This window comes from Pantherophis guttatus, chromosome 7, assembly GCF_059756535.1.
Source record: "Pantherophis guttatus breed Tessera chromosome 7, ASM5975653v1, whole genome shotgun sequence".
Lineage (NCBI taxonomy): Eukaryota > Metazoa > Chordata > Lepidosauria > Squamata > Colubridae > Pantherophis > Pantherophis guttatus.
In genome coordinates, this window is record NC_142069.1 from 2,134,485 (window position 1) to 2,154,307 (window position 19,823).

The 19,823-nt window shown below is 49.5% G+C and overlaps 1 protein-coding gene across 2 annotated transcripts in view; it reads right to left on the reverse strand.

The window, feature by feature from the left end:
• The window catches only part of TNPO3 (transportin 3), a 45,357-nt gene that overhangs the window by 6,027 nt on the left and 19,507 nt on the right, over window positions 1-19,823 (reverse strand). The window contains exons 6-20 of one of the 2 annotated variants that reach the window (XM_060689324.2): window positions 19,187-19,362; window positions 17,384-17,522; window positions 15,925-16,071; window positions 14,733-14,840; window positions 13,680-13,771; window positions 12,030-12,169; window positions 10,658-10,849; window positions 9,472-9,563; window positions 7,175-7,251; window positions 5,921-5,981; window positions 5,586-5,726; window positions 3,813-3,929; window positions 2,734-2,828; window positions 1,192-1,348; window positions 704-871 (exon numbers count right to left, since the gene is read on the reverse strand). In XM_060689324.2, the coding sequence (XP_060545307.2) occupies window positions 704-871; window positions 1,192-1,348; window positions 2,734-2,828; window positions 3,813-3,929; window positions 5,586-5,726; window positions 5,921-5,981; window positions 7,175-7,251; window positions 9,472-9,563; window positions 10,658-10,849; window positions 12,030-12,169; window positions 13,680-13,771; window positions 14,733-14,840; window positions 15,925-16,071; window positions 17,384-17,522; window positions 19,187-19,362 (1,902 nt within the window). Of the gene's footprint in view, window positions 1-703; window positions 872-1,191; window positions 1,349-2,733; window positions 2,829-3,812; window positions 3,930-5,585; window positions 5,727-5,920; window positions 5,982-7,174; window positions 7,252-9,471; window positions 9,564-10,657; window positions 10,850-12,029; window positions 12,173-13,679; window positions 13,772-14,732; window positions 14,841-15,924; window positions 16,072-17,383; window positions 17,523-19,186; window positions 19,363-19,823 lie in introns of both variants that reach the window. The other variant, XM_087874383.1, reaches the window with a different exon arrangement.

A 19,823-nucleotide genomic window follows, 5' to 3' on the forward strand; every position in this document is an offset into this window, starting at 1 on the left:
CTACTCATCCATCCATCCACATATCTGCCTGCCTGCCTGCCTGCCTGCCTGCCTGCCTGCCTGCCTATCTATCTATCTATCTATCTATCTATCTATCTATCTATCTATCTATCTATCTATCTATCTATCTATCTATCTATCTATCCATCCTCTCACTCTCTCATCTCTCTCTACTCATCCATCCATCCACATATCTGCCTACTCATGCATCCATCCATCCACCCACATATTAACTATTCATCCATCTACCTATCTCTATCTATTCTCTCTCTCATCTCTCTCTATTCATCCATCCATCCACATATCTGCCTACTCATCTATCCATCCATCCATCCATCCATCATCCATCCACCCACATATTAACTATTCATCTATCTATCTATCTATCTATCTATCTATCTATCTATCTATTCTCTCACTCTCATTTTTCTCTACTCATCCATCCATCTACATATTAACTATTCATCTATCCATCCATCTATCTATCTATCTCATCCAAGAAGCTACCTACCCACCCACCCTATCCATCCATCCATCCCTTGTCTGTCTGTCTGTCTATCTACCCATCCATCCCCCTATCTAGAGGGCTGGTCTAGTCTGGGGGGCGAGACAGTCAACTCCCCCACCCGTGGGTTCCTCCTCTTCCTCCATCCCGGAGGGGCAATCCACCCAGGGGTCCCACACGGCCTTCTGCGCCCCTTACCGGCCTGTCGACCTGCATGATCTCCCAGAGCACCTCGGCCACGTCCGGTAGGGTGTAAGGCGGCAGGCAGAAACAGCTGGTCTGCAACAGCTGGCTCACCAACTGCTGACCCAGTTGGGTCATCACTTGCCCGATGAGCTCCTTGCGGGCCTCAAAGTCGTCCTCGTGCTGCAAAGGACACGCAACGGAGCGGGCTCAGGCGCTGGCCACCCATTCGCCCTCTCCCCAGGCGGCAGATTTAAGAGTCTGCTTCTTGTCTAAAGAGGGGCACAAAGCTAAGGCAGAATACCAGCAAATAGCCCGAATCTGCAAAGATGAACTCGGGGAAAGCTAAGGCTCAACATGAACAAAGACTTGCAACAAAAGTCAAAGATCATGGGAAAAAGTTTTCTTTCAAGATGTAAAGAACCAGGAGATCTGCAAAGTTGCCACCGTGTGGTTTCCCTCCCCGTCACCCCGTCAGGCACCCTCCCGCCCCCCGGACTCACATCGTTGGCCACGCCGGTGTGGATGAGGTCGCGTAGGAATTTCATGACGCTGCAGTTGGCGTCCCGGTGATCCAAGGTGGTGGCGGCAATGGCCCACTGCAGGATGGGGAGAATCACCTGGCTGCGTAGGAGGGTGAGGGGGCTGCGTTGGATGAACCTGCCATGGGGAGAGGGAGTTAGAAGACGTTTCTTGCAGCAGCCCTGCGAGGGTTGGGGGTGTTGCAAATTAAGGGGGGCAATGAGAAGGCTGAGCGGAATTCTTTCTGCTTCCTCTGGGCTCGACCCTGAAGCCCTTCTCCATCTGCCCATCTGTCTGTCCCTCCCTCTCTCCATCTGTCCATCTTATCCTTCCATCTCTCTGGATGGGCCTCCATGCAGCCATCCGTCTGTCCATCTATCCAGGTCTGTCCATCTGCCCACCCCACATTCCTACCATACCTCAATTTCTTCTATCAATCTATCCATCCGTCATTACATCTATCATGTATCTCTGTGTGTCTATCCATCCATCCATCCATCCACACCTGTCCCTATCTGTCTCAATGTATCTCTAGCTACAGTAACTCTATTTCTTTATCTCTCTAGCTCCATCTGTTTTATATCTACATACATATCTCTTTCCATCTGTGTTTATCTCTCTCTATCATCTCTCTCTCTATCTCTATCTATCTATCTATCTATCTATCTCTATCTATATTTATCTATCATTTCTATCTATCATTTCTATCTATCTATTCTCTCACTCTCTCTACTCATCCATCCATCCACATATCTGCCTACTAATCTATTTATCTATCTACCCTCTCTCACTCTCTTATCTCTCTCTACTCATCCATCCATCCATCCATCCATCCATCCATCCACATATTAACTATTCATCTATCTATCTATCTATCTATCTATCTATCTATCTATCTATCATCTATCTATTCTCTCACTTTCTCATTTTTTTCTACTCATCCATCTATAGCTATCATCTATATCATCTATCATCTATCTATCATCTCTATCTCTATCTATCTATCTATCTATCTCTATCATCTATATCTATCTATATTTATCTATCATTTCTATTATCTACCTATCGCTATCATCTATATCATCTATCTATCTATCATCTATCTCTATCTATCTATCTATCTATCTATCTATCTATCTATCTATCTATCTATCTATCTATCTATCTATCTCACTTCCTCTCTCTCTCTCTGCCTATTTACCAACCTGTCTCACTGCTCATCTGCCCATTCATCTTTCCTTCCCTCCATCCATCCCTTCTATTTATCCATCTACCATTCATGCATCACCCATCATCTATCTTCCTATCCATCCATCCATCCGCATCTGCCTCTCTCTCTTCCTCTAGCTCTCTTTTTCTACCCCTCTCTCTTATCTGCTGCCGCTGTCCTCTCCCTGTCCAGGGATTCTCCGTCTGCCTCGGCTGGCTAGTCTTCCTCCGCTTCTTGGATCTCAGGTTCAAAGAGGTTTGCGCTACCCAACAGCATAAAATCCAAACCATCTAACGGGCCCAGGTGGGAGTACCTGGTGGCCAGCCGGAAGAGGTCATCCACCGTGTCCGGATGGTTCTGGAGGCCGTTGGGTTGTTCAAGCAGCCGGAAAGTGGGGACACACAGCGCCTGGGACGAAGCGACAAGGAGACGGCTCAGCACCAAAGCCGGAGAGCATCTCTTCGGGCGGGAAAAGCGCCGAGAGAGCCAAACTCTTCCTCCCCAGGTCCCTCCTCAAAGCGGTTCCAGCAAAGCTTCTTTCAGGCAGGGGGCCACCGAGGCTCTTTCTCTGGGCCTCCAGGACCCCAAAGATGCCCTCCTGGACCTTTCCAACTCTTAACGGCGGAATTCACACAGGATGCCAGGCGAGGCTGAAACGGGCTCAGGTTATTTATTGATTGATATTTATTTGCATCCTGCCCTTATGATGTTAACAAATAACTCAAGGCAGTGAACATTCCGAATAGGACTTCCTCCTCCTATTTTCCCCGCAACAACAACCCTGTGAGGTGGGCCGGGCTGAGAGAGAGGGAGTGGCTGAAGGTCACCCAGCTGGCTTTCATGGCTAAAGTGGGACTAGAACTCCCCGTCTCCTGGGGATTGGTCCAAACTCACCCAGCTGACTTTGAAGTTTAAAGTGGGACTAGAACTCCCTGTCTCCTAGGGATTGGTCCAAAGGCACCCAGCTGACTTTCAAGCTTAAAGTGGGACTAGAATTCCCCATCTCCTGGTGACTGGCCCAAAGTCACGCAGCTGGCTTCCACGCATGAAACAGAGAACTAGAACTCCCCATCTCCTGGGGATTGGTGCATAGTCACCCGGCCGGCTTTCGTGCCTAAGACAGAACTAGAATTTATCGTCTCTCTCTTTCTAGCCCTGTGCTTTAACCACTAGACCTACCTGGCTGTCTTGGCGATCTTTACGGCTTGGTCTGCTGTGAGAAAGCAGCAACGGGCTTAGCCGCTTGCGTGAATTAACCAGGCAATTAACCAGATCAAACTGCTTTGTTTGAGTCCCGCAGGCTTAAACCGGTGGCTGGCTGGATCAGCTGCCCAGGACGCCTGGCCCAGGAAGGGAGTTCTAGTCTCCGGCACCACCTACCTACCTACCTACCTGCAGCATGTCGAGCAGCCCCTGCCTGCAGCCCTCTTCCATGCCGTACTCGTCCACGAGGATGCTGCCCAGGTAGAGGAAACAGGAGTGCTGGTGTTCCTGGTACACGTTCACCATCTGACAAGGAAAGCAGCCGAGTCTCAACGGAGGAGCGGGCACACCTGGCAGTGCCAGGCGAGCCAGCCCCGAATGGGCCTTGCCGCCTGCCGAGGCTCAACGGCGAACAAAGGAAGGACGGGCTGTAGCTGCGGGAGGCGAAAGAGGTGCCTCCCACAACCGGGGTGGGGACGATGCTCCAGGCCCACACGCTCAGCAGTCCGGGGGCCGAACGGTGCTTGAAAGGAGAAATTATGCGCTGATTAAACCTATGGAAACTGTACACTGATCCTTTTAAGTCAGGGGTCCTCAGCCCCCAGGCAGGTACCAGTCCGCAGCCTGTTAGCAACTGGGCCGCGGAAGCGAAAACTATTTGCGCATACGCGGGATCTAGATCGCGAACGGACTGGGGCAATTCACCTCAGCCAACTCGCCACGAGACGACTCAAAAATTCAACGTAATTATTTCAAATAATTTTTCAAATAATTTTAATATTTGTCATTCGTTATTTGATTTTGCCTCTCGCCCTTTGGCGTCCAAGGTTGCCTGAGCCTTCTGTCCTTCCGAGGTTCGATAAAATTGTGTGGGGGGGGGGCGGGGGGGGGAGAGGCTGCCTCTGTAAACCAGTGAAGTAGTATATAAGTCTAAGTGCTGTTAATAAATGGGAAGGAAGGAAGGAAAAAGGGGAAGGAAGGAGAGAAAAAGGGAAGGGAGGGAGGGAGGAAGGAAGGAGGGAAGGAAGGAAGGAAGGAAGGAAGGAAGGAAAAAAGGAAGAAGAGAAAAGGGGAAGGAAGGAGCAAAAAGGGGAAGGGAGGGAGGGAGGGAGAGAGGAAGGAAGAAAAAAGGAAGGAGAGAAAAGGGGAAGGAAGGAACAGAGGGAGGGAGGGAGGAAGGAGGGAAGGAAGGAAGGAAGGAAAAAAGGAAAGAAGGAAGAAGAGAAAAGGGGAAGGAAAGGAAGGAGGGAAGGAGGGTGGGAGGAAGGAAGGAAGGAAGGAAGGAAGGAAGGAAGAAAAAAAGGAAGGAGAGAAAAGGGGAAGTAAGGGAGGGAGGGAGGGAGGAAGGAAGGAAGGAAGGGCCCCAGTGGTGCAGTGGTGAGAATGCAGTATTGGAGGCTAACTCTGCCCACTGCCAGCAGTTCGATTCTGACCAGCTCAAGGTCGACTCAGCCGTCCATCCTTCTGAGGTCTGTAAAATGAGGACCCAGATTGTTGGGGGCAATAGGATGACTCTGTAAACCGCTTAGAGAGGGCTGGAAAAGCACTGTGAAGCGGTATGTAAGCCTACATGCTATTGCTATCCTTCCTTTAATGATTCTATTAAGAGTCTTTCTTTGATATTAGTGTAATTCTTGTTCCGTGGCGAGCTGACCATGGCAAGTTCTCATAGACCCTGCACGAAACCACAGGCCCCCCCAGTCCGTAGAAATATTGTTTCTCACGGAACTGGTCCCTGGTGCCTAAAAGATTAGGGAGCACGGCCTTAAATGCTACCGAGAGCTCTCCATGGTAGAGAAGAAGGTAGCAAAAACAGGAATCCTGCAGAAGTCAACTAAACCAGAATCGATTCGCTTGTAGAGCAAAATTTGGAATATTTGTATTTTTTTTAAAAAAAAACCTGTCCGAGTACCACGTTTCAGGGAATGGACACCCATTGGCAGAGGGGCGAAAAAATCTCACCTGAGTAACCAGCGGCTGCAAAAGGGCTGCCGATCCTTTGCCGACGCACCGGACAGCAAAACGCAGGCACCGGCAGCAGCGTTCCACGATGCGGTTGTCGGCCCGGTGTTTGTTCAAGGTTTCCGACAGCACCGGCCAAATCTGGAGAAGACCAAGAGGCACGTCAACAGGAGGAAGTGCAATGGGCCAAGAGTGTCCGATCTTTAAGACCTGTGGACTTCAACTCCCAGAATCCCCCAGAATCCCCCAGCTGGCCTGCTTTGAAAAGGGGGGACTTCAACTCCCATAATCCCCCAGTCAGTTTGCTTTGAGATGGGTGGACTGCCTCCGTTTACCTCTTGGATGACTTTTTGGCAGGGGTGCGTCTGTCCGTTTTCTACGATGGGGTTGGTGTGCCTGGAAGGGAAAAAAGGAAGCGATGATGATGACGACTGGGGGGAGAGGGGGGGGTTTCTGGGTGCTCTCTGAGCTTGGTGGTTTCCTTGCAGGCATTTCATGACCCAACTAGGAACAGCATCAGTGCTAGGAGGGAGGGGGGTTTGCGGAGAAGAGGAGAAGGAGAAGGAAGAGGAGGGGTACTTGGGGTTCTCTAAGAGCTTGGGGGTTTCCTTGCAGGCGTTTCGTGACCCAACTAGGGAACAGCATCAGTGCTAGGAAGGAGTATAGTTTGGGGGCGTGGGAGGAGGAGGAAGAGGAGGAGGAGGAGGAGGAAGACTGTGGGCTCATCGGTGCTTTCCAAGTTCGGTTACAGTTAGGATTAGGGTTGCAGACATTTCATGACCCAACTAGGTAACATTATCAAGAGGAGGAGGAGGAAGAGGAAGAGGAGAAGGAGGAAGAGGAAGGGGGAGGAGGAGGACAAGGGGGGAGGAGGAGGAGGAGGAGGATTATGGGGTCCTTGTTGATTTCTGAGCTTGATTGTTTTCTTGCAGACATTTCATGACCCAACTAGGTAACATCAGGAGCAGGAGGAGGAAGAGGAAGGGGGGAGAAGGAGGAGGGAGGAGGAGGACAAGGTGGGGAAAGAGGAAGACAAGGGTGGGAGGAGGAGGAGGAGGAAGAGGAGGGCGAGAGGAAGGAGGATTATGGGGTCCTTGTTGCTCTCTGAGCTTGTTTTCTTGCAGACATTTCATGACCCAACTAGGTAACATTATCAAGAGGAGGAGGAGGAAGAGGAGGGGGAGGGGGGAGGAGGAGGAAGAAGAGGAGGAGGATTATGGGGTCCTTGTTGATCTCTGAGTTTGACTGTTTTCTTGCAGACGTTCCATGACCCAACTAGGGAACATCATCAGTCGTAGAACGGAATGAGGTTTGCTCTCTGTTTGTGTACAAGTGGTTTACTCTGTCAGTGCTGGTGGGCATATTCTTGTGGGTCCCTTGATTAGGCTGTTGTTCACCGTTCGCCTATTTGTCTGAATTAGCCGTTCGTTGAATCAAGCACCGAGCAATACGCCCCCCCCCCCACTCAAGGAAAGCTCTTTAGAGGTCCGGCATAATTTCTAAAATTGGGGAGGTCTCCTAAGGGCAAACCGTTGAAGACACACCGCCCTAAGGCACGGCATTCGGACCCCCGACCCCCTGGTGCTTACCTAAATATAACAGCAAGGCGGTCGAGGGGCACGGTGGGGTCAGAGGAGAGGCCGTTGCTCGGCTCCTGAGACAGCAGCTGAAGGAGAGGGAGGTCGCAGGTGGGCAAAGTTTTATTTATTTCAGACATTTCTTAGCCACCCATCCCTCCCTCCAAATAGCCGAATTCCAAAGATTCCATATAACCAAAATCTTTCTCCCCCAGCCCTCCCTCTCTCCCGAGAAGTGTCTTGGAAGGATGTGGACTACAACGCCTATAATCCCCAGCTCCACACGTCCCAAAAGGGAGTTGGAGAAGTGGGCTTTCATCTTATTTATTTATTATTTTATTTTAATTTTATTATTTTATTTTATTTTATTTTATTATTTTTTTATTTTATTTTATTTATTTTATTTTATTTTATTATTTTATTTTATTTTATTTTTATTTTATTTATTTTATTTTATTTTATTTTATTTTATTTTATTTATTTTATTTTATTTTATTTTATTTTATTATTTTATTATTTTATTTTATTTTATTATTTTATTTATTTTATTTTATTTTATTTTATTTTATTTTATTATTTTATTTTATTTTATTATTTTATTTTATTTTATTATTTTATTTTATTTATTTATTTTATTATTTTATTTAGAAGTGGGCTTTTGTCTGATTCATTCATTCGTTCGTTCATTCATTCATTACTCTACCTTTATTATTTTTATAAGGAGGCCAAGATGTCTAATATCCTTTTCTCCTATTTTCCCTACACTTTCAGGTTTGGCTGAGAAAGTGGAACTGGCCCAAGATCACTCAATTCACCTGGCTTTTACGCCTAAGGTATTTCCTGGGGATTGGCCCAATGTCACCCAGTCGGCTTTCACGCCTAAGGCGGGACTAAAACTTCCAGTCTGCTGGGAGTGGCCTAAAATTTTACCCAGCCAACTTTCATGCCTAAGGCAGGACTAGAATTCCCAGTCTCCTGGTGATTAGTCCAAAGTCACCAACTGGCTTTCATGCCTAAGGCGGGACTAGAACTCACCGTCTCCTAGTGATTGGCCCAGAGTCACCCAATCAGCTTTCATGCCTAAAGCGGGACTAGAACTTACCATCTCCTGGTGATTGGGCCAAAGTCACCCAGCCGGCTTTCGTGCCTAAGGCAGGACTAGAACTCCCAGTCGCCTGGTGATTAGTCCAAAGTTACCCAGCTGGCTTTCATGCCTAAGGCGGGACTAGAACTCCCAGTCTCCTGGTGATTGGCCCAAAGTTACCCAGCTGGCTTTAATGCCTAAGGCAGGACTAGAACTCCCAGTCTCCTGGTGATTAGTCCAAAGTTACCCAGCTGGCTTTAATGCCTAAGGCAGGACTAGAACTCCCAGTCTCCTGGTGATTGGCCCAAAGTTACTAGGTGGCTTTTATGCCTAAGGCAGGACTAGAACTCCCAGTCTCCTGGTGATTCGCTTAAAGTCATGCAACCAGCTTTCATACCTAAGGCAGGACTAGAACTCCCAGTCTCCTGGTGATTAGCCCAAAGTTACCCAGCTGGCTTTCATGCCTAAGGCGGGACTAGAACTCCCAGTCTCCTGGTGATTAGTCCAAAGTTACCCAGCTGGCTTTAATGCCTAAGGCAGGACTAGAACTCCCAGTCTCCTGGTGATTGGCCCAAAGTTACTAGGTGGCTTTTATGCCTAAGGCAGGACTAGAACTCCCAGTCTCCTGGTGATTCGCTTAAAGTCATGCAACCAGCTTTCATACCTAAGGCAGGACTAGAACTCACAGATTCCTGGTTTCTAATGTAGTACCTTGACAAACTTTTTCCAATGCTTATTGCAGTGATGGCGAACCTTTTCGGCACCGAGTGATCAAACTGGAATACATGTGTGCATGCCGTAGCACTGGAAACCCGAACACCAGCTGTCCGGTGTGAAATGTTGGCCATTTTTTGGACCATTTTCAGGGCGTTTTTTGGGCTGTTTTTGGCCTCAAAATGGCCTGAAAAACTGCCCGAAAAGGTCTGAAAACAGCCTGTTTTTTGGGCCATTTTCTGATGCTCCAGCACCCATGAAGAGCAGCTGGCGATGTTGCGTGTGCCCACAGAGAAGGTTCTGCATGCCACCTCCGGCACGCGTGTCCTAGGTTCGCCATCACAGCCTTATGGTCTCCCCGAAGGCAACAGGAATGAGTAGGTACCCAAGAGTGGATTCTATAGCTCCCGAGTCTCCAGGCTCCTTTGGCAGGTAAATCGTTTTCCTACCCTGCAACTCTCCCCTCCTAGCCAACCTTCGAAAAGCCGGAGGGGCCTCCGGACCGACTCACCTTTTTCAGGGCCATCACCTGAACGGCACAGAGTTCACTGAGGCAGGCCGAGATCTTCTCCAGAGGGAGCCTGGCGAGCACCAATGCCGTCCCTGCCCAACGAGAGGATGGACAGGAGTCCGTCAAGCTGCTCTGACCCAGATCCCCAAAGACGACAAACCCTCAGAAGATTCCTTTAATTAGAGGAGCGCCGGCAGCCCCGGCAAAAAGTTTCTCTCCCACGGCAGGCTAACAAGTCCGTCCGGCAGGGAGATGGATAGTTGTCTGCCCCATCTATTCATCTCCGCCCCCTGCCTCTTATCCCCAGAGGTAATGTGGGGCTTCGCTAGTTCTTCCGTCCCGAGGACCGGCCCATAGATTTCCACTGCTCTCCTCTCCTCTGCCTTCTGCACATCCGCACGTCAGGCATTGGACCAGGGGTGGGTTCTAAAAATTTTTTATTACCGGTTCTGTGGGCGTGGCTTATTTTGTGGGCGTGGCTTTGGAGGTCATGTGACTAGGTGGGCGTGGCTAGCTGGTCAGAGTCATGTCTGGAAGGTCCTCGCCCTTACGACCAGTCCTCGCATTTACGACCCGACTCATTTGTTTGCTTTTAACACTGACCAGCTGTAGGGCGGCCCTTTGAAGCCCCGCGGCGAGAGTTTAAACAGTTTTTTTTCCCTCTAGTCATCAGCTGGGACTCAGGAGGCAGCAATAGATTGGGGGTGGGACCAAATAAAAGGTAAGAATAACGTGGGGGGGTGGGGGGGGAAGAACCGGTTCGGTGACATCATATCGTCACCGCTACCGGCTCGGCCGAACCGGACCAAACTGGGAGGAACCCACCACTGCACTGGACCCAGCTGCTCCTCCTCTTCCTCATCAGCCACCTCCAGACCTGGGGGCTGTTGACTCTCCATTGGAGGGCTGATGGACGGCCCAGGCTCTGCCTCTCTCTCTCTCTCTCTGCCAACTCCACTCCTTCTTCCCCCTCGGAGCTCCCGGGTTGCCTTGATGCTGACCCCGACTCCCCCACCTCCTCCTCCTCCTCTTATTCAGCTGCTGGAGGGGCCGGTGGCCGACAGCCCACAACACAAGCGAGTCAGGGAAGCAGGATTATGGGCTTAGCCCCCTGAAGCTCTCCCCATCTGAGGGGGGGGGGCTGGGGGTGACACCTGGCCTGGGGCTGGAAGAAGGGAGGCCGTACCTTTCAAGAGTCCGACAGCTGCTTCGGGCGAGAGCATGAAGGAGTCCAGGGAACGGGCGATTTCCAGCAAGCCGGTGAAGTGCTGGGCCATGTGGTCCCGGCACACCGAGCAAATGTTGTGGATGGCTTTGGCGGCGATGGAGGCGAGGGCTTTCTCACACAAGCCCTTCATCAGGTAGCCCAGGACAGGATCTGAGGGAGGGGGAGAGGAGGGCTTCTTCCACACACACATCTTTTTCATTGCCGTGTTTTCCAGCCGTTGATCCTTACTTCATCCTTCCACCCGTCCGTCTGTCTATCCTTCCTATCCTTGCTTCCATTCACCTATCCTTCTTCCACCCGTCCGTCTTTTCTTCCTTCCATTCTTCCACCCCTCAATTCATCTTTCCTTCCTTCCTTCCTTCCTTCCATCTTTTCTTTCTTCCATCCTTTCATCAATCCATTCATCCTTCCTTTCATCCCTCTTTTTTCTATTCTTCCATCCATCAATTCTCCTTCCTTCCATGTTTTCTTCCTTCCATTCTTCCATCCATCCATTCATTCATCCTTCCTCCTATCCTTCCTTCTATTCCTTCCATCCATCGATCAATCCATCTTTTCTTCCATCCATTCATTCACCCTTCCTTTCATCCATCTTCTTCCTTCTATTCTTCTTTCCATTCATCCTTCCTCCTATCCTTCCTTCCATCCATCCATCCATCTTTTCTTCCATCCATTCATTCACCCTTCCTTTCATCCATCTTCTTCCTCCTATTCTTCCATCCATTCATCCTTCCTCCTATCCTTCCTTCTATTCCTTCCTTCCATCCATCCATCCATCTTTTCTTCCATCCATTCATTCACCCTTCCTTTCATCCATCTTCTTCCTATTCTTCCATCGATTCCTTCCTCCTATTCCTTCCATCCATTCAGTCACCCTTCCTTTCATCCATCTTCTTCCTTCTATTCTTCCATCGATTCCTTCCTCCTATTCCTTCCATCCATCCATTCATCCATCTTTTCTTCCATCCATTCATTCACCTTCCTTTCATCCATCCTCTTCCTTCTATTCTTCCATCCATTCGTCCTTCCTTCTATTCCTTCCATCCATGCATCCATTTTTTCCCTTTATCCTTCCATCCATCAATCTTTTCTTCCTTCTATTCTTCCATCCATTCATCCTTCCTTTCTTCCATTCCATCCCTCCCTCCCTGCTACCCACCCATCCACAGATTGGACCAGTCTGAAAAGGGAGGCTCTCACGGAGAGGGCTCCCACGACCAACTAAGACAGTGTCTCTCAACCTTGGCCGCTGTACGATGTGTGGACTTCAACTCCCAGAATTCCCCAGCCAACTCGCCTGCCCCCCCCTTTGCCTGGCCCTTCCACTCACCCAGGAAATGGGGGTTCCTGTCCACCACTTCGCTCATCTCCCCCACCAGCTCGATGCTGGTGTAGCGCACCGCCGTGTGCACGGCTTCGGGGAGGCGCACCACTCCGTCCAGTACTTCCACCAGGGTGGGGTTGTTCTCTCTGCAGTAGGGGGGGAAAGGGAGGAAGCAGGTAAATTCTGAACCCTCAAAAATAGCACAACCTGAACCCACAGGTACCCCCCAGCTTTTCCCTGGGCTCTCCAACACTTTAGGGGACCCCCGCCATATAAAGCACCCGCATCTCCCCTCCCCCTTTTCTCCCACCCGCAGGAAGCCATCTCGATTCTAGGGGCCAGGTCTGTCGGTAGAGACGTCCTCTGTCCCGACCATCTCCACTTGGGATGGCTGCAGGTAGTCCTTGACTTACGACCAGGGATGGGCTGCTGGGGGTTTACAGGGGTTCGGCAGAACCTCTAGCTAAGATTCTGTGCAGTTCGGAGAACCCTCAAATCTCACTCCTGGCTGGTCCCGCCCACCCCCGAGTCCCCAAGCGGCCTGTTTTGGATATAGGTAAGTGCACGGAGGCTCAGGGAGGGTGAAAAATGGGCCTAGCGGAAGTTCGAGAAGGCCGGGACCGTTTCCAGCCTCCAGAGGGCCTCCGGAGCCTGGGGAGGCCGTTTTCGCCCTCCAGGAGGCTCAAGGAAAGAACTCCGGAGCCCGGGGAGGGCAAAAACGGCCCACCCTCTGCCGTGGTGCAGGAGGCCAATTAGGTCACGCCCACCACGCCCACGCCCACCCAGCAAACGAGCAAGAGATCCCCTTGCTAAAATTTTTGAAGCCCACCCCCGCTTACGACCGCTTAATGAGGGTTTGAAATTAGGACGGTTCCGGAAAAAGGCGCTTTCCGACTGATAAGCACTTTTGGCCATCATAAACTGTCACGAAACGTGAACGCGGGATCACATTTCGGGCACTTGGCAGCTCGCCTTTACGACTCGTTGCAGTGTCCTGCGGTCACTTGAGTGGGATGGGTCGTGGAGATTTTTTTGTCTTATTTCTGGCACTTTCATATTTACAACCCTGGATTCGCTTAGCGGCCACGGTGATTCCATTTATAACGAACGCCGCCAAAAACGGTGTAAAAAAATTGTGCCCGGACACCTGGATGCCTCGATTTACAAGCGTTAATAACTTACAAGAGAGAAGGTGGGTTGGATACGTTCGCCGCCGCCTTGAGTTATGTATAAAAAAATAATGAAGGCGGGAACAAACGAATAAATAAGTAGAAAAATAAGACAGCAAGTAAATAAGTTGTTATACTTGTTAAGTAAGTAAATAGGTTAAAAATATTTGAAAAAGGGGGCAAGCTGGCAGCCTCCTCCCCATTAAAAGAGGCTTTTAAGAAGGGACTGGAGAGCCATTTGCCTGGAATGATAATAGGTTTGCCTGCGAGAACTTGGGGGGGGGTTGGACTAGATGACCTCCAAGGTCCCTTCCAACTCTGTTACTGTTAAAGGAAGCCAAGCCCCCTCAAGTCAGGGGAAAAAAAGAGAGGCAGGGAGAGTGGGAGGTCACAATCTGGATCCAATTTATGTTATTCGTTGTTCCCTGGGAGGCCCATACAAGCACCCATGCCAGGCCCTGGCATGGCTCCCCCTCCCACTACTCACTGGTCAACGCTCTTGGCTATTGAGGCCATGATGAACAGGACGGCTTCCGTCACCTCCCAGGGGGGGTTGCCTTCTTTCAAAGTGGCGTAAAGCTGCAAAAAGAAACCGAGGGAGAAGGAGGAGGGGCAGAGGAATAATAATAATAATAAGAAGAAGAAGAAGAAGAAGAAGAAGAAGGAGGAGGAGGAGGAGGAGGAGGAGGAGGAAGAGAAGGAGAAGGAGAGGAGGAGGAGGAGGAGGAAGAGGAGGAGGAGGAGGAGGAGGAGGAGGAGGAGAAGAAGAAGAAGGAGAAGAGGAAGAAGAAAAAGAAAAAGAAGAGGAAGAGGAAGAAGGAGGAGGAGGAGGAGGAGGAGAAGGAGAGGAAGAGGAAGAAGAAGAGGAAGAGGAAGGAGGAGGAGGAGGAGGAGGAGGAGAAGGAGGAAGAGAAGGAGGAAGAGAAGGAGAAGAAGAGGAAGAGGAAGAAGGAGGAGGAGGAGGAGAAGGAGGAGGAGGAGGAGGAGGAGGAAGAGAAGGAGAAGGAGAGGAGGAGGAGGAGGAGGAGGAGGAGGAAGAAGAAGAAGAAGAAGAAGGAGGAGGAGGAGGAGGAGAAGGAGAAGGAGGAGAGGAAGAAGAAGAGGAAGGAGAAGGAGAAGGAGAAGGAGAAATACATACACTACTACACCAGTTTCCCACCTTAGGCACCAAAACCCGGTAGGTGACTTTGGGCCAGTCACAGGGAGACAATGAATTCTAGTTCTGCCTTGGGCATGAAAACTGGCTGGGTGATTCTGGACCAATCACCAGGAGACAGGGAGTTCTAGTCCCACCTTAGGCATGAAAGCCGGCTGGGTGACTTTGGGCCAGTCAGCAGTCCAAGCCACCTCACAGGGTTGTTGTTTTGGAAAAACAGGGAGTAGGAAGGAGGATTAGGTATGTGTGCTGCCTTGAGTTACGTATATAGTAACAAAGGTGGAATAGAAATAAATACAAACATGCTTTCTAGGTGGAAGGAAGAGCTAACGGTGGGCCCACCAGACGAACCCCATCCTGGTCCCTTTCCCTTCCGGCCCTCACCTGGGCAAAGCACTCCACGGAGCCAACCAGGAAGATCAAATCCTTGACGAGATCCGAGACTCGCATCCGGAACTCCCCAAAATCATCCGTTTCCTCGGGGATCCCTTCCTAGGATTTGGGGAGCAGGAGAGGGGGAAAAAGGACGTCACTCAGAGAGCCAACGCTGAGCAGGGCTGGGCTGAGGGATTCTGGGAGTTGGAAGTCCAGAGGTCGTATAGCCGCCACACTGGTGGGTCAGTCCTCGGCTTCACAACCGAGACATTTCCGTCGCTAAGCGAGACAGTTGTTCAGCGAGTTTTGCGCCATTTTACGACCTTTCGTGCCAGATTTGTTCAGTGAATCACTGCTGTTGCTAAGTGAGAAACACGTTCAGTGAATCTGGCTTCCACCAAGGATCGATAAATCCACCAATAAAAATCGATGATTTTGTTAACAAATTTTTTTTTAAAAATTAAAAATCGGATTTTTAAGAAATTTAAATCGGATTTTTTTTTTTTTATGTTTGTCCAATTTATTTTAATAAAATGCTTTTGGAGTAAAAATCTATCTAAAAAGTGTTTTTTTTATTTAAGATACATTCATAATTTTTTTTTTAATTTGATTTATATGCCGCCCTTCTCCGGAGACTCAGGGCGGCTTACAGTGCGTTAAGCAATAGCCTTCATACTTTTGTATATTTATACAAAGTCAGCTTATTGCCCCCACAAACTGGGTCCTCAATTTACCTACCTTAGAAAGGATGGAAGGCTGAGTCGACCTTGAGCCTGGTGAGATTCGAACTTACTTTAATTGCAGACAGCTGGTGTTAAATTACAATGCATTAGTCTGCTGAGCTATCCAGGCTCCTAATTTAGTTTATTCAGCATGAAATGGAGTTTACTTTCTGCAGTGGGAGGCTGTATATTCTGCAATATTGGGACTTCGGTGAATCAACAGCGGGCCAGAGGAGCCACTGCAGGACACAGACGAGAGTTGCTCTTTAAAAATGATGATTTAAACCGAATCGGTTTAAACTGAGCCTCTTTTACTAGTGATTTAAATCGTGATTTAAATCGACTCGATTTAAAAATCAAATCCACCCTGCACGGAACCGTCCCGTCTTCTCGCCCTCCAACTCAGGTGAGGGACCGCCAGCCTGAGAGACGAACCGGGAGGGGCGGGGGGTGGGGGGCGTGGAGGGGAGGGGGCTTACGTGGTCGGGGTCCAGCTGGCAGTGGCGGGCGAGGGCGTGAAGAAGCCGCTGAATGTAGGCCTTGAAGATGCTGTGAATGATGGCGTCGTCCGTCTTGTACAGGTGCTCCCCCAGCCGGTACCAGAAGTTGAAGGATATCTCGACCACCTGGGAGTCGCGAGGAGGGGGGGGGATTACAGATTAACAGAGTCGGAAGGGACCTTGGAGGTCATCTAGTCCAACCCCCCCCCACCCAAGCAGGAGACCCTACACCATTTCTGATAGATGGCAGTCCAGTCTCTTCTTGAAAGCTTCCTATGATGAAGCTCCCACAACTTCTGAAGGCAACTTCTCTTCCATGGGTTGATGGTTCTCACTGTCAGAAAATTCCTCCTTATTTCCAGGTTGAATCTCTCCTTATTCAGTTTCCATCCATTCTTCCTTGTCTGGCCTTCAAGGTGCTTTGGAAAATAGCTTGACCCCCTTCCTCCTCTCTGTGGCAGCCCCTCCAATATTGGAAGATGCTCTCCTGTCTCCCCTGGTCCTTCTCTTCACTAGACTAACTATTCCCAGTTCCTGCAACCGTTCGTCGTATGTTTGAGCCTCCAGTCCCATCATCCTGGTTGCTCTTCTCTGCACTTTTTCTAGAGTCTCAACATCTCTTTTTATAGTGTGGTGACCAAAACTGGATGCAGGATTCTAGGTGTGGCCTTACTAAGGCTTTACAGAGTGGTGTTAGTCCCTTCCTTGATCTTGATTGTATCCCTCTGTTAATGCAATTTAGGATTGTGTTGGCTTTTTTGGCACACGGCTGGCTCATACTTAACTGGTTGTCCACTAAGACCCCGAGATCCCCCTCCCAATCACTGCTATTAAGCCTGCTTTCCCCCAGTTTATAAGAGTACTTTTGGGGTGTTTTTTTTTGCCTAAGTGTAGGACTTGACTTTTCTCTACATTGAATTTCATCATACCTTAAAGACCATTCAAATGAAAGATATATATCGGAATGGAGAAGATGGATTGACTGTATACAAAAAAAGTATCCGAACAAGAAGATGCATATAGTTTATGAATGAAATAATTTTTAAGTAGTTTATGTTTATAGTTTTTTTGAGTTATAAGGAGTTGAAGATTTAGGGAGAAGATGAATGCAATAATTCGTTAGCATATTTTAGCTTTATGTTTGTGAATGTTATACCCTGTGCCTGTTCTGGGAAGCCTAGGGAGGGGGGTGGGGGGGAGGGTGGGGGGTGGGAGAAAATGTTTATATTTCCTATAAAACTTTTCAATAAAAAAAATATTTCATTTTGTTAGACAGGGCCCAGTGATAGGGGGCTCCGTTTAATTTTTCCCCTCTCTTCCAGCAGAAGGCAGCAGCCTCTCCCCACCCCACCCCAACACACTCCTGAGCACCCCAAAATGTCCAAGACGGTCGCAGGTTCTACCAAGGAAGTGGAAGGTTGAGGTTGGGGCTTCCTACCTCGTACTGGGGGTGTCCCGCACAGATCAGGAGCAGCTCGATAGTCCGCAGGTCCCCCAAACCTTGGCCCGGGGTGCAAACGATTTTGTCCAGGAAGGTCTCGCAGAGTTCGGTGAAGATCCGACAGTAATTGAGGACTCTATACAAAAAAAACGACAGCAACAATCTCAGCGGGGATAAAAACTCAGGCAGACCAAGCAATGCAATTTCTTGCAGGAATACAGGACCGTCCTCGTCTTACGACGAGCGGGGGCCGAATTTCCCATTCACGGCGAAGCAAGGCAATGAAGGTTTTTAAGGGAGCCCTGCCTGGTTTGATGCCCACGGTGGTTAAGCGAAACACTGCGGTTCTTAAGTGGATCGTGTAGTCGTTAAGCGAATTCGGCTTCTCCGCCCACTTTGGCTTTGTCCGAAGCTGGACGGGGTGATCGCTCGATGGCCAGATGCTGAAAACGGTCATAAATATATGACGGTCGCCAGGCGTCCAAATTTTGATCACAGGACCGCAGTGGGAATGCTACGACGGTTGTTAAGCGGGACAACTGGTCGTGAGTCACTTTTCTCAGTGCCGTTTAATAATTTCTCCCGATTCCAGCTTTGTATGCATGGATGTTTCTTTTGTGGGGACTACAGGTAGGGCTCAACTTACTACAGTTCACTCAGGGACCGTTCTGAGTTACGACGGCACTGAAGAAGAACGTGAGTTATGACCTTAGGAGCCTTCCTCAGTATCACGTGATCATCATTCAGAGGCAAGGCAAGTGCTTCGTATTTATGACACTTGAGGTGTCCCGGGGATCATGTGAGATCCCCTTTTGAGATCTTCTGCCGAATGATGGCAACCCAGATTCACTTAACAAATCAGCCAGCTGGCTTTCACACCTGGGACTAGAACTCACCGCCTCCTGGTGATTGGCCCAAAGTCACCCAGCCGGCTTTCTTGCCTAAGGTGGGACTAGAACTCACCATCTCCTGGTGATTGGCCCAAAGTCACCCAGCCGGCTTTCATGCCTAAGGTGGGACTAGAACTCCCTGTCTCCTGGTGATTGGCCCAAAGTCACCCAGCCGGCTTTCATGCCTAAGGTGGGACTAGAACTCACCTTCTCCTGGTGATTGGCCCAAAGTCACCCAGCCGGCTTTCTTGCCTAAGGCGGGACTAGAACTCCCGTCTCCTGGTGATTGGCTCAAAGTGATTCAGCCGGCTTTCACGCGTACCTAAGGCAGGACTAGAACTCCCAGTCTCCTGGTGATTGGCCCAAAGTCACCCAGCCGGCTTTCATGCCTAAGGTGGGACTAGAACTCACCTTCTCCTGGTGATTGGCCCAAAGTCACCCAGCCGGCTTTCATGCCTAAGGTGGGACTAGAACTCCCTGTCTCCTGGTGATTGGCCCAAAGTCACCCAGCCGGCTTTCATGCCTAAGGTGGGACTAGAACTCACTGTCTCCTGGTGATTGGCCCAAAGTCACCCAGCTGGCTTTCTTGCCTAAGGCGGGACTAGAACTCCCGTCTCCTGGTGATTGGCTCAAAGTGATTCAGCCGGCTTTCACGCATACCTAAGGGAGGACTAGAACTCCCCATCTCATGGTGATTGGCCCAAAGTCACCCAGTTGGTTTTAATGCCTAAGAAAGGACTAGAACTCCTCGTCTCCCAGTTTCTAACTTAGTTCCTCTTGGGAACATCTCCTTGAACTGAGAATGGAAATTCAACACAGCCGCACGTCTGACTGCCACCTGGCTGGAACACCTTGCTCTCAAACTCCTCCCAGCAACAGGGACCAGGGGAAGGATGCTCCAGGTACTCACTTGTCCAAGTCCTCGCGGGCCACGGCCATGTGGTACGCCGTCTCCAGTGTCAGGACGCCCTGGAAGAGCTGCAGGGCGAGGGGCAGGTTGGTCTCCACGTTCTCGATGGCGTAGAGGGCGGAGCAGATGCAGTCCGATGCGGCTTCATGCAGGTTGGACGACGTCTTGTCCTGTTGCTGGAAAAGAGGCCACCCGGAGATCTTGCTTAATCCTCCCAGACGGAACTCCGTTAACGTTCAGCCTCATTTTCCCACGCCCGAGTATTACCTGATTAACTGTGGTTATTCACACTTCCCTGCCACATTGGATGGACAGGGAGGGTCACACACCTGTATCTAATCACGTGGTCAAGTGATCACATGGGGGGGGGGGGGCATCAGAACTTTGAATTCAGGTCCTAACTAGCACCAAGATAGGTCAGTTGTAAGTCGAGAACTTTCTGTACCTACGTCGCTTCCAGGGTGGATAAAAATCAATGATTTTTTTTAAAAAAATCAAAAAAATCAGGTTTTTTTGATTTAAATCGGATTTTTTTGATTTAAATCGGATTTTTTTTTATTTTTATCGAATTTATTTTAATAAAAAACTTTTGGGGTAAAAATCTATCGTAAGATAGTTTTCTATTTAGGATACATAA